This window comes from Aquarana catesbeiana, linkage group LG08 (assembly GCF_042186555.1).
Source record: "Aquarana catesbeiana isolate 2022-GZ linkage group LG08, ASM4218655v1, whole genome shotgun sequence".
NCBI classification, from domain to species: Eukaryota; Metazoa; Chordata; class Amphibia; order Anura; family Ranidae; genus Aquarana; species Aquarana catesbeiana.
Window position 1 is genome coordinate 68,338,840 of NC_133331.1, and position 14,775 is coordinate 68,353,614.

The 14,775-nt window shown below is 43.2% G+C and overlaps 1 protein-coding gene across 2 annotated transcripts in view; it reads left to right on the plus strand.

The window, feature by feature from the left end:
* CASP2 (caspase 2) overlaps window positions 1–14,775 on the plus strand; it is an 82,537-nt gene that overhangs the window by 37,746 nt on the left and 30,016 nt on the right. For both annotated transcript variants that reach the window (XM_073595937.1, XM_073595938.1), the window contains exons 5-8: window positions 4,310–4,398; window positions 5,803–5,976; window positions 9,919–10,047; window positions 12,629–12,719. In XM_073595937.1, coding sequence (XP_073452038.1) covers window positions 4,310–4,398; window positions 5,803–5,976; window positions 9,919–10,047; window positions 12,629–12,719 — 483 coding nt within the window. The remainder of the gene's footprint in view (window positions 1–4,309; window positions 4,399–5,802; window positions 5,977–9,918; window positions 10,048–12,628; window positions 12,720–14,775) is intronic.

The following is a 14,775-nucleotide window of genomic DNA, read 5'->3' on the forward strand; positions in this document are numbered from 1 at the left end:
AGGTTGGGTCATCAACCTAGAGAAATCTTCTTTAAAGCCAGTAAGAAGATTAGAGTACTTGGATCTGGTCATAAATACAGCCCAGAAGAAGGTGTTTTTACCCCAAGCAAAGATCAGTGCCATAAAGGAGCTGGTCCAAGGGGTCAGGGCAAAGAAGGGTCCTTCCATTCGCCTTTGTATGAGGTTGTTGAGGAAGATGGTGGCTTCATTCGAAGCAGTTCCCTATGCTCAGTTTCATTCGAGACTGCTGCAAAACAGTATCCTATCGGCCTGGAACAAGAAGATACAGGCACTAGATTTTCCAATCCGTTTGTCGCCAAAAGTGCACCAGAGCCTCAGTTGGTGGAGGAATCCAAGAATCTGCAGAAGGGGAAATCCTTCTTACCGGTTACCTGGAAGGTGGCAACAACAGATGCCAGCCTTTCAGGTTGGGGAGCAGTCCTGGAAGAAGCGTATGTCCAAGGGAAATGGTCCTGAACCGAAAGGACCTTGCCCATCAACATTCTAGAAATTCAGGCAGCGCGTCTAGCCCTAAGGGCCTGGACATTCAGGTTGCAGAATTCTCCTGTCAGGATTCAATCTGACAATGCCACAGCAGTGGCTTATATCAATCACCAAGGGGGCACCAGAAGTCAGGCAGCCCAGGGAGAGGTAAACCATATCCTAACCTGGGCAGAAAAACATGTGCCGTACATTTCGGCAATCTTCATTCCAGGGTTAGAGAACTGGCAGGCAGACTACTTAAGTCGCCAGCAGTTGTTCCGGGTTGAATGGTCCCTTCACCCCAACGTCTTCCTGGCTATATGCCAAAGATGGGGGATCCTGGATGTAGATCTGTTTGCGTCCAGGTTCAACAACAAAGTCGACAACTTTGTGTCGAGAACAAGGGATCCACTCACATGCAGAACAGATGCGTTGGTGACCCCGTGGGATCAGTTCTCACTGATTTATGCATTCCCTCCTATTCTGCTGCTACCTTGACTTCTTCGCAGGATCAAGCGGGAAAGGAAGTCGGTAGTTCTTGTGGCCCAGAAGATCTTGGTATGCAGAAATATGGGGAATTGAACTTCTTGTTTAGGGTGTGCCAGTGTCCATCACCTGAAGGTGCCATATAACCCATACAGTTATTACTGTGGCTCTGTGTCCCGTGATGTACTCCAAGAAAAGGATTTTACAGGTAAGCTGTTATAAAAATCCTATTTTTTTGCCCTCTGTGCCCCAATTAGGGAGATTCACCCTCCCTATTTGTCCCGTTTACTATTGTCATCGAAAGTAAAAGAAAATCCCAAATTTTGGGTTCACATTAGAACAGTAATAGAGGGAGATTCTACTAATGGGGAGACTAGTTCTGGTGACCCTGTTAAAACCAGAGGATTTCCTCTTACTTCCTGTTCTGGCTAAATCTCCCCAATAGGGACACAGATAGCAAAATAAAAAAACTGAAAGGGGTTATAACCTTTCCTTTCTTTATTCAAAATTAAAATGTTTTGCCTATAGTTAGATTATAAGTCATAAATCCTTTTTCCACATGCTTGTTATGAATTAGCCACTTAGAAGGTACTCAAGACATTTGTTTCCCATTAGAGCCAGGCAACTAGCATTTTCAGAAGGGGGAGTGGATAGGCTACACACTTCCTCCAGTATATGCTTGGTTTGCTGGATGTAATAATTTTATTACATGATGTGCAAAGAATAAGGATAATAAGAATATCAGCAGTTCACTTCAAAATAAATGGTGCTTGTGTTATGGGCAGTTTTGTATGCCTCAATTTTCTTAAAGCAGGGGTCTCAAACTGGCAGCCCTCCAGCTGTTGCAAAACTACAAGTCCCATGAGGCATTGCAAGGCTGACAGTTACAAGCATAACTCCCACAGGCAGAGGCATGATGGGACTTGTAGTTTTCCTACAGCTGGAGGGCTGCCAGTTTGAGACTACTGTCTAAAAGCTTACCGCCATGCTAAATGTCCCTTTAAGTAGTTTGTTTGGGCCACGCTGGCTTTTACAAACCATTCACTGCACTAATAGTTGTGCTTGCTAGATGTGCTGTATTAGCAATATACAGCCTCAGCTACATACAGTATACAGCGCTGTGTTCCTGCAGCATGATGGGACCTCCCTATGGGACTTCCCGTCCCACTCCCAGAACAAGATAGAGTCTGGCTGTGTGCTAATCAGCCATTCACAGGATGCTTTGTATTCTATGAATGAATACAAAACTTCATCTGATTGGCTGAGGTGGTCAAATGACACAGAACAAACAATATTGACACATTCAAGCTCAGGCTGAATGGAGTATAATCATATACTCATGTATGTAAAAGAACAATAACAACAGTCCATTTAGTTCATGATTTGTGTATGCTAGTCCATGGTAAGGATAGATTGCGTTTCTAGTGGCTACCCACTGCAGGTGGACCTAGAAAAGAGCGCCATCTAAGTATAGCAATGTGCAACTTTAATATAGTCAAAAGAAGAGACACTCACAAGATACATGATAAGGATAGATTGCGTACCTTGTGGCTGTGGGTTGAGCTAGAAGAGACTTTGGATAGAAAAGAAGAGGAGCAGCGCCATCTAAGTGAAGCAATATGCGACTTTAATATAGATAAAAGAAGAGACACTCACAAGATACATGATAAAGAGTAGATTGCGTTCCTAGTGGCCGCAGGTGGAGCTAGAAGAGACTCTGGTTAGAAAAGAAGAAGAGGAGCAGCGCCATCTAAGTGTAGCAATGGTAAGGATAGATTTGCATTCCTAATGGCTGCCAGCTGCGGGTGGAGCAAGAAGAGACTTTGGATAGAAAAGAAGAACAACGCCATCTAAGTGTATCTTGTGAGTGTCTTCTTTTATCAGTATTAAAGTTGCACATTGCTACACTTAGATGGCACTGCTTCTTTTCTGAGGTGGTCAAATGACATAACGATCTCCGCCTCAGCCAGTCAGTTAAAGCTTTGTATCCATTCAAAGAATACAAAGCATCCTGTGAATGGCTGAGCAGCATACAGCCCAACTCTGTTCTGTTCTGGAAGTGGGATGGTAAGTTATCGTCTTGCTGCCGGGACACAGTGCTGTATACTGTTTGCAGCTAAGCCTACATGCAGGTAATACAGTGTGCCCAGTTAGTGCACCTGTTAGTGCGGTAAATAATTTGATTGGGTCAGCTTGGCCCAAACAAACTATTTAAGGGACGGTAAATGTTTAGTTGCCCTTTAAAGCGGAAGAGTTAAGTCAGTAGGGGAGACCCTTCTATAGTTAGACCACACTTCCAATCTGTGTGTTTATTCTTCACCTGCTAGTGCTGTTCTGCTGAGATCCACTTCTGTGCAGCCACCACTCAGGTCCCGTGCTGCCATTTTCTCCTGTGACTTCATCAGGGTCCTGCTGGCTCTTCTGGATTCAGGTGCCACCTCCTGATCATGCACCATTAGGCCCGCCCCCCTCCTCCTTCACTGAATGGAATGACATAAGGTGCTCCCGGTGCCTCCTGGGATATGCACATCACATATCTCTGGAGGCATTGGGGGTTCTTCATGTCTTTCAACTGAACGAGGAGATGAGATAAAGCGCTGCGTAAACTGTCGGCGCTATATAAATCCTGTATAATAATAATAATAATAATGAGATGGGGGCAGGTCGAAACCTGTACACTGGGAAAAAGTAGGTAAGTATAAATAAAATGACAGAGATATTTCTGTAGTGGAGTGGGGGAGGGTTTGGAGAGGAGGAACCTCATTTTCAGGGTGACTATGCGCTTTAATGTGCTAATTCTTTGCAATTTTTTATTTTCCCCCAATAGTCCTTGAGAATGTAATGCCAGTGCAGCCACCTCCCTGAGTAGAGTTTTTTCTTCAGATTTAGTGATGCCTGCTGTTGCTTGAAACACTCCACAGTGTATGAGAGTGGTGCAGGTACAAATTCAGGTATTCATATCAAGGATCCCTCTTTTGTAACACCTAGAGTGATAAATGGCTGTGATAGATTCAACCATTCTCTCTGATTTATATACTCCTCACTAGTTCCAAGGCTGCAAAACTAAACCTTTACGCAGGGGCTGACTGACAACTCATGGGGCCCCCTGTGTCCCTGCCCACACTCAAGCCACACCCACACAAAGCCCCACCTACTGTATATATTGCACTGCCCACATTACATGTGTTCATCACAGAATTTCTCTACACTATGTTCAAAATGCATTAACCCCAGAGAATTTGAAAATGTATGAAATGTAGCTGTGATTTATGCACTCTGTTGATCTGTTCTTGTTGAATGAATTGTTCCTGTGCCTATGGCCTCTTTTGGTATTTCCCAGAATCCTTTGAGATGAGCATAGATGATGGAGATGGTCCAGTGAGCGTGAGTCACACCAGCGTGAATTTCTACCTTTCTCATCATAATCAGGTTGGTACATCTTTACGGGTTCCTGCATAAAATAGGAAAAATTTTGCCTTTTATAGTTTTAAGGTGATTATAGCCCAATTAGTGCACTTGCAACAACACAATTGAGTTCTGTCTGTGATGCTTTTTAATTTGCACTAACAGTTAGGCTCTGTTCACACCAGTGCAAGTTCAGATAACTTAAGTCGCATAGAATCGCATGAACAATATGAGGTGCCCATTCACATCAATATAACTCAGCACGGTACCATTTTGCAAACGGTTCCTGTACTACTTTGGTGCGATTCCAGAGCAGTTTTGGCCCCATAAAATATGCAAACCACATCCCAGTTGCACTACTTAATCACACTGAAATTCGGATCCAAATCTGATTGCAGTAGTGTTAAGTTTGCATTTTGAGTTTTTTCTTCTTTTCCGAGATTGTTGTTCTCAACATTTATTTATTGCCCCATGTATCTGTACTGTTTGAACCATAAAAAAAGGGGGTACACCCTAAAAAGGCTGCCCTGAAAAGGAAGATGTATTCCCTGTCAGTGGTGACAGGGCATTGCTCAAGGGATCCACCTTTTAGGTAAGTCTGTTGTAATATGCTAGTATGCTGTGCATATTTGCACATTATGACATTACCCTGCAGGGGGACCATTTTTTTTTTCTTTTTTAAACGTGGCTTACTATCTCTTTAATTAGTATAGCAAGCCATACTCATAGCAGCCTTCAGTGATCCTGCGGATCTGGCAGGACCACTTTTGGAAAAAAGGTTGGGGTGGGGGGGGTGAATGCATGCCTTAAAGGACAACTTGTACCAAAGGTAAAGTTGCCCTTTAATAAAAAACACAAAAAAAATGAAATAAACACAGAGATGAAATTCCTAATTGATTAGTGCCAAATCATTATCCAGTCCTGGGATTAATACAGCTCTGCCACTAACACTCATAGGTATTGTCCCCCCCTTGCTACTCCTTCCCAGTCTCAGCTCTGATTTATAGGGATGTCAAATTTTGGTACATGCCTCCTTCCCCCCAGCTGTACGCATATATGCGGCCTCTCAGCGGGCGAGCCTTAACACAGAGAGGCTGCATATATGTGTACCTAAAGATAAACCGAGCTGTGCTGAGAGTGTGCGCTCCTGGCACAGTTACCGGCGGCTAAAAAAAAGCTTCTGATCTCTACTTGCGATAGACAGCTTTCCGATCATGTGACCGCTGTGACAGCCAATCATGGCGGTCACATGATCAGAAAACCAGCCCAGCCTTCCGACACCTGAAACCCCTTAAAGGGCTGGGAGGTACTGCCGCCAAGGGGGTTAATTGGGGCATGAAGTTTGGCTTTTATTGCAGTACGCAGCGGGGTAGTTTGTTAGCTGCAGAGTATGTGAAAGTTTCAATCCTTCCATATGTCTCCCTCCAGGCCTATAAGATGAGCACTATCCCTCGTGGCTTAGCCCTAATCATCAGCAATATCCAGTTTTCCGACCCAGAACTGGGACATCGCTACGGAGGAGAAGTGGATGAGGCCTCTCTGAAAAACCTGTTTGCTAATTTCAACTATAAGGTTATTTTCCGGAGTGATTTAACTGCTCAGGTATGTAACGGCGACATGTGTTTTTCTTTTCTACATCTTTAAATGGGCTGTAAACCCTTATGTTTTTTCACCTTAATGCATCCTATGCATTAAGGTGAAAAAACTTCTGTCACTGACCGGGCCCCCCAGCCCCCCCGTTTTACTTACCTGAGTCCTGTAATTCCCACGCCGGAGACGCGCTCTTCCCCTCTGCCTTTGTCTCGGCTCTTGATTGGATAGATTGATAGCAGCGCAGCCATTGGCGGGGCCAAGTCCGGCATTCTGTGTCTATGGATGCAAATGCTGAACTCGGGAGAACGCCTGCAAGGTAACCCCCCGGGAGAGCGCTTCTCATAGGGGGTTATACTATGTAGGGAGGAGCTACCAGCGCTGCCAGGGGACCCCAGAACAGGTGGATCGGGGCCACTCTGTGCAAAACAAACTGCACAGTGGAGGTAAGTATGACATGTTTGTTATTTAAAAAAAATAATAAATGAAGCCTTACAATCACTTTCTTTCTAAACAATACACATTGTAAACATCTGTCACCTCAGGGACTCATAGGACATTGCTTCTTATGTGTCCCATTCACACTGCAAAGCAGCCTAGCGCTGTGCTAAAATGCAGACATGCTGCGCTTTATCACAGCACACCGGCCCAAATGCTGACTGCAATTCTGACTGCAATGTCAGGCAGTGCAGAGTATTCAAAAAAAGTGTAAAATACGTTTCAAATAAAGCTGATACAAAACAACAACAAAAAAAGGGAGCTGTGCAATGCACTGTATCACACACCACACTACCCACTAGCACAGATGGCTACAGAGAGCCGTTGCAGCGGCAAGTAGCTGCAGCAGCTCTCCCGATAGTGTAAATTTACCCTAAACCTGTTGTTTGTAAAAAAAAAAGAGTTTAAAATCACTTTTTAGTCCTCTCTAGACTGTTTTGAGCTGGCTTTGTGAATTACAAAGGACAGAGTGAGGCAGACACCAGAACTGGCATCTGTCCTAAACCCATGCTGTGCGAAGCTGGAAGTTTGACTCTGCTGGAGGACTATTCAAGTAAACAACCTCTTAGCTATTTAACAGCAGATGCTCAAAATGGGAAGGGGTTACAAATTGTAAATATGAAAGTGCCCTGAGTTGGGCTTTAATTCCAAACAAAATTGCTCTGATGGCTGGGTTAGTGTAGGCCACGAATATCTCTTGAGTACTCCAGTTCAAGGTGCTGCAGTATTGGAAGAGTATTGCAGCCAGACCTACTTTTCGTTAAGCTGTCAGGGGGACATTACAAAAAAATTCAGTCTGGGGTGGGGCTTTAATAATTGATCCAAGGAGGCAGATGTGCATGGGGAACTTGCTGGGTAGCTCATTAGCTGACACCATTACCTTCTTAAAAGTTTCAGCCTGATCATATGACCATTGTCCAGTAAGGATGGGCTCAGGCGTGTCCACAGCTCCACAAGCCCGCCAGGATTCTTACACTGCACAGCGCTAATCACAGGAAGTGGGACATTTCCTGATATCTGCAGCCACGGATCAGGAAATGTCTTGCTGCCTGTGATTAGCATTGCGCAGTGTACGCTTCCTGGGGGGCTCGAGCACGTGGAGCTGCGAACACGCCTGAGCCCACCCTTATTGTCCAGGCTGGTGGTCTCTGCTGGAGTATCTTTTTCCAATGAACCTCCCAGCCCCAGCAGGGCTGAATGAAAAAAACAAAAAACTGACAGCCCTGGAGAAGCGGCTATACTAACAATCTGATGTTAGCACAGCAATCTCCCCTGCCGTGCTATTGTGTTCTGACAGAGAACGATGCCCCCCCCCGCCAGAACGCTCTGGTCAGCACTCTCAGCATGATCGTGAGACCTTTTTCGGTCATTCTCCATTGACAGGAGCCAGCCAAATGGCCAGCTTCTGTCCGACTAGTTGCAGTACACACGGGCCGGATGAGCCCGACATTTGGCCCGTGTGTACTAGGCTTAAGTATAAACTCCCCTGTGTGTTGTGATGTATGATTAAGAAAATTAGATTTTTGACTTGCCTGGAAATTCCTCTGGACACGGGTCACCCCTCTTGTTTCACTGTGATATTGCTTGCTGACAAAACTGAGGCATTGCTGGGAGTGGGTTAGGATATGCAGGGCTAAGTCAAGCCTTACTATTTGCCAGTGTTCACTCAGCAGGAAGTAGAGCATACCTTGGTGGTCTAAGAACTGTGTTCTGTGATGTACTCCAAGAAAGAGATTTTACAAGTTAAAAATCCCATTATCTTGGAGTCCATCGAGGGACACAGGTCCTATCCATCTGTTGTATGATCTTGGTAGTAAAATTTAATATTTAAACTACCTGTGCAAAGGACCCCCCATACACCATACAATAATAATAATGATCTAAAACAAAATGAGCCGCACTTAGCCTGTAAATATAAATACTTAAATGCAATAAAAAAAATAAAATTTCCTTAACCAATACTCTCTTAAGGAAAAATTCACAAAATTAAAGTGAATATAATAAAAATATACTGTGATATACTTTATTTAAGATGTGTTAAATTAAATTAAGCTTCTTCTGATGTGAAAATAAAATATTAAAGTGCAAATTTCATGAAAAAAGTGTTTTCAGACTCTTCAAAGTGCTTGCGTGCACTTTGTGAGGTAAACTCCACTTTTGAACTTATACCTAAGAGTGATGCCACGTACACACGACTGGACTTTACGGCATACTTTGCCCGGCGGACTTTACGACGGACTTTCCGAATGAACGGACTTGCCTACACACGATCAACCAAAGTGCGACAGATTCGTACGTGATGACATACGACCGGACTAAAACCAAGGAAGTTCATAGCCAGTAGCCAATAGCTGCCCTAGCGTCGGTTTTTGTCCGTCGGACTAGCATACAGACGAGCTTTAAGGTTTGCATAGTTTTAATATTTGGCATCTGGCAATCATTCATTCAATTAAGGGCAAGCAAACTGAATATAAATGACAGAAGTGATGGCAGTGACCACGCATCATGATGATGTCTTGGATGTGACCATATGCAAAGGGACGGGAGCTTCCGATGCTGTGTCAGTTTCATGAGTTGGCACATGTTGGCTCCAGTGTGCACCTGAGCAGCAGCAAATCCCCACAAGCATTGGAAGACCATTTCAGGTTGCGGGCAGGTACTTTATTTGTTAGTGTACACATTTTATTGATATGGGTTTTAGTAATACTAATTGGTGATGAACAATGATGTTCCCCTCCGTTTCCCTTTTTTAACTATATGGGCAAATTTACTGCTGGATGGTGGTACTACTAATAGCACCTGACCAGTGATACAAGTGCTGTTGTGACCTTCCTCAACATATGCTTAGGGGGGTCAACCCTTATTGATGAATGCAGTCTTCAATGGGGGTACTGGTGGAGGCAGCAGTTGGAGGATTGTGGTGGAGCTTTTGGTGCAAAGCATTTGTCACTCTTAAAAAGAAACTGCTACACAAAAGTTATTTTCTTTGCATGCAAGCACTTTGAAGATCTTGAATGCAATTTTTTATGAACTTTGCACCTTTAATGTTTGATTTTTCACATCAGAAAAAGCTTAATTTAATTAAATTTATGTTCTTGGTAGTGTTAGCTAAAAACTGAGGCATGCTGTGTAGAGGAGATAACCTGGGCTAGCCTACAGATTTTTTTGTTTGCCAGCGTCCAGTCCTCCAGAAGGCAGTAATATAACCTGACAGTATATGTCATGCCATGCCCTCCAGTGGACTCAAAGGAAATTATTTTATGGCAAATACAGAAATCCTCTTATTCTCCAGTTAGTGTTACAGTTAATGCTGATATACTAGATTGTGTATTATTGATTTGTGGTTTGCTGTTATCGCAGGTCCCATTTCTCATATCACTACGTAAAAGTGCTGTACGATGTTGTTGTCATGTCATACATATCCTTTAATCTACACTTGTTATTCTCCTGTTACAGAAAATGATGTCCGAACTGGTCCATTTCTCCTCACTGCCTGAACATGCCCATCTGGACTCCGCCATTATAGCTGTATTATCTCACGGAGTTGATGGTGCTATTTATGGAACTGACAGCCAATTGGTCAAGGTAGGAAGAATGATTTATGAGAGTCTGCATATGTTTTTATGCAAGATTCCTTGCAACGTTTATTTAGAGCAGAACTCTGGTCTAAAAACATTTTCTGTAGAGTATGGTAGGGGCTGCTTAGCTCTCTAAATATAACTTATTTGCAATTCTATTTCAAAATGTCTAATTTAATAAACCAAAAGTAATTTGTTGTTTGTTCCCTGTCCTAAAATTAATTTGGAAGTACTAAACTAATGCAGTTGGCATTGCTGAATTGGTTTTAAAGGACAAAGTGATGGAGGTGTGGGAAGACATCTGGGAAGACATGCAGGACCGATCTCTCGCATCAGTTGTGCATGTAGGGCCCCAGTGGTGAGGAGCTCAGGTATCTAGCAGCCATCTTCAGATCCACCCCCCCATGAATACCAGTGTTCAGACCTGTCAGTTGACCAGTCAGGTCCAAACACAGCATCTTAGAGGGGGGGGGGGGAGTTACGTGCAATGTATTGGCAATGATAAAATCTACTATAATTGCACATCAACAAGTGCAAAGTCATATTCCTGAAAACGCTACTTACACCTCTTTTCTGAAATACTGCAATTTAGTTCTGATTTCAAAATATGCTGTTCTTACAGCTGCAGACATGTAATCAAGCACTATAGTGCAGTTCTGGGATGAAACTACATACCCCTAATGCAATGCTTGTCTGCACAGGAGGGGCAGGAGAAGTTTTGTACATGAACAAGCTTCTCACTCCAGACTCTTCTGTATGTATAAGAGCAGGCCCTCTTTTCCTGCAACCCATGGTTGAAATAATGTAAATAATTTTGGCCTATGTGCCTTGATAACTCCATATGTATCCAAAATGCTAGATATGTCTATAATTTTTTGCTTCTCCTCAAGGCTGTGTACTTATATATTTTTTCTCCTTTTTTTGTGTTCTTGAATAATGTGTCGTGTATAAGAGCGGGCAATTAATTCTTCCTCCTGTGACAGGGGGAGGGAGAAAATTGTGACTTGTGTACGTCATTTCTTTGAGTGTTTAAAGAATCCATCCTGATTTATATCTAGGACAGGAGGGATTAGACTGACTGTATGTTTTATTTAGCTACAGGTGGCCTAAAGCTATGTGATTTCATAGAGGAAGAATTTCTCTTCACTGCCTGATTTATGGTGTACTGGGGCCCCTTGGATACACTACAGAGTTTACAATAAGGCTCTGTTCACACCTAAGCATAGCGCAGCGACAGCTGCTGCACCACGTTTTTTTTTAAGCTTTTTTGTGGTGGTTTTTTTGGGTGGTACCATTCATTTGAATGGGCCTCCCTCCACTCCAAAAACACTCCAAAGAAGCTCATGTACTGAATCTTGGCACAGAACCAGGAGCATTTGGAATTGCAATTTTTGCTGCGATTTTAGTGCATTATGACGCTCGACAATCGCGGCAAAATCACACTGCGTTTTGCCGTGATTATGGAATCGCGGGCAGAATCGCACGATTCCTCTTGCAATTCCAGTACGGAACAGAGTCTAAACCTTTTATAAGTAACTGACCAGAAAAGCCAGTAACGTCATGCATAAATGTATTCCTAATTACTAAACATAAAGTGATTGTAAATGATCACCTTGTAAAACAACACATTCTGTTTAAAATAGAAATGAAAGGCCAAGTATTTGTGTATAGATATGTGTATAGATATAAAAAAAAAACATAAATACCTTTTTTCCCTTTTCCCTCATTCCCTCTGTTCTCAACTGCATAAAATCTGGGGGGAGGAGAAGCAGCAGCAGCAGCACACTGATCTTCCCAGTGAATGGCTTTGCAGGAGGGGGGCGCATCAGGACAAGTCTGATCATTGGAGGAGAGCAGGCTGAGTTCCCAGCACAGCTTGAGAACTGACTACGGTGTGCTCTCCTGTTTAGTGTTGTCAGTTTTTAATAGGAAAGCAGTGGGACTGGCAGGAACACCAGGGATTTAACATAAAGGAAGCAATACAAAGAGAACGGGATACTTTCTCATACAAGTACATGGTACAGTAGGCACATATCAGGAATATCAAGTGTTGGGGTAACAAACACTTTAAAGGAAAAGTTCACCTTTTGGAATATGTTACCTGTATTTAGGATGGAACACGTAACATGTTCCAGCTCCTGCAGCCTCACTCACCCCCCTTCAGTGTGACATTGAGCGGCAGATCCTCTCCCCGCACTCCGCTGTCACAATTCAGAAACCGTGTGGCTGTACGGGACTCCACCCACACAGACACGTCATTCATACAGTTTCCTGTGATTGAAAAGACTGCAACTACTGTGGTGGCTGACGGCTTGTAGTCCTGAATTGATTAGGAGGGTGCTAATGAGCGTTCTCATAGTTCATTCACAAGGCTTGCAGCTTATAAACAGTCAGCCCATATTGAAGGTATGGGATGAAAGCTGCAGGGCTTGTCTGCAGAAGCCTGACATTGTACCCCTGATCCACTGGTTATGGATACAATGCTTTCCAGGCTCCTGCAGACAAAATTAATGCACATTTTTGTTCTGCAAAAATATCTGTGTTTATTATTTTTTCTGTGAGAGTGGTAACAATTCCTTTTATGACAGTTGCAGGACATCTTCGTGATACTGGATAACGCCCACTGCCCGCAGCTACAGAACAAACCTAAAATGTTCTTCATCCAGGCCTGCCGGGGAGGTGAGTGATAATTCTACATCTCCACACTGTTTGTATTTCAAGTAAACCTGTGTTAGCCATAAAACTTATAAACACGCACTTACAGAATAGAGGGCATCGTATGGTTCCAGGGCATACTGGATTGCATGCAGACCCTCGTAAGCCTTCTTCCCCCCCCCCTGCCCACTCAACCAATGAATAGGCTGGGATTTTGTCCTGCAAAGGCCCGGTTCACACTGGTGCTACATGCACTCCGACTTTGAGAGCACGTGTCGCATGTAAGAATCAATGTTTCCTTTCTTGTTAAAAAAAAAAAAATCAATGTTTCCCTATGAGAGCCGACTTAACTGGTCCGATTTATGTCGGTCTGACTTTGAAAAAGGTTCCTGCACTACTTTGGTCCAGCTTCTGTCCGATTTCAACCCATAGAATTGAATGGAAATCGCATCCTCATCTTAATTGATGTGATTTGGATCTGATATTACAGGAAGATTACACAGGCATTCCCTAAAGTGGCAAAGTCGTGCGACTTTTAGGTTGCAGCAGTGTGAACCGAGCTAAATCAGATAATCAGATAAACCATGTGGGATAGATTTTGCTATTTGCGTAACAAGTCACACACATAGGTTGGACTTGATGGACTTCTGTCTTTTTTCAACCTCACCTACTATGTAACTGTGTAACTACGTTGACAAGATTTCTAAGCAAAATTGAAGTAGCCATTTTATTGTTTGGATAAATATCTTGTAGAATATTCGGGCCTTTTACAGTGGGCTTGTTTCCGCCACAGTTATATCAGTATATGGGCAACTGATTGACCCAACCCACTCACCTTATTTATTTTACCAACTGAGAGTAAACTACCTCTGATTATTACACAACTCCCACATTACTCATAACTCCACCAACCCCCCCCCCTTCTTTCTCTCTCTCTCTCTCTCTCTCTCTCTCTCTCTCTCTCTCTCTCTCCCTCTCTCCTGCTCTTTCTCTCGCTCTCCTTCCTATCTCTTTCTTTTCTGCCCTTTCTTTCTCTCTCCCCTCTTCTCTATTAACCACTTTGCTACCGGCCACAGTATATGTAGGGGAGTGGTTATATTGGGATCATGGTTGAGGCTACAACCATGATCCAAGTGTCATTTTTTAGGGCTGGTCCCTCCAATCAGCTCTCTGACCTCTGCAGTATGTAACTTTAGCTCCCGGACTCCTGTTTTCTGACAGCTCAGACAAGTTGTATAAATTCTGCACTTTGAACAGCTGTAGAGAAGAGGAGACTGCAGATAAACAGGTACAACTTATGTAGGAGGATTTGATTCATCTCTGTGTATCACCTGAGGCAATTCACTTCACTGAGTATATGTAAGGGTTTACAACCACTTTACCCCCCCCCCCCCCGCATTATCTTCTCTCTCTCTCTCTCTCTCTCTCTCTCTCTCTCTCTCTCCTCATTGTTTCTCTCTCTCTCTCTCTCTCTCTCTCTCTCTCTCTCTCTCTCTCTCCCCTCCTCATTGTTTCTCTCTCTCCCTTCTTTCTCTCTGTCTATCACTTTATTTCCTCTAGAGTGCTAGTTTTATAATGAATCCATAATTATTCCAGTCTATCTCTATAGGGCGTACTCCCTCCCGGTTTTACACCATTTTAATTATTTGCTGCAGGCTTCTGGGTATAGCCCTCAAGACCTGTTTCAGGACTGAGATGTGAACCAGATGGTGAAAAAATATGAAAATTTTTCATATACATGTATAGCATTCTGCCATCAAATCAGCTTGTTGCAGTATACAGATATTTCTTTTGTTAAATATGTGCATGCAAAGCAGTACAGAATCTGCGGTTTCAAGCTGTGCCTAAAGAGTATGAATGTATCTCATTAATGCATTGTCATAGCATGGCTGAATCATTGGAAGAAAAGGGTTTAGTCTATTTAAAAAGCTTACATTTATATCACAGCCTAGTAGTGTATTGTATCTTTGTACCAGGCTTAGCTGTATTATATTCTTTGAAAGTTCACGCAAAACTGTTTGATTAATTTGAATTACATGTTAGAAAGTTGAATCATCTACTGGTTAAATCTAAAGCCTGG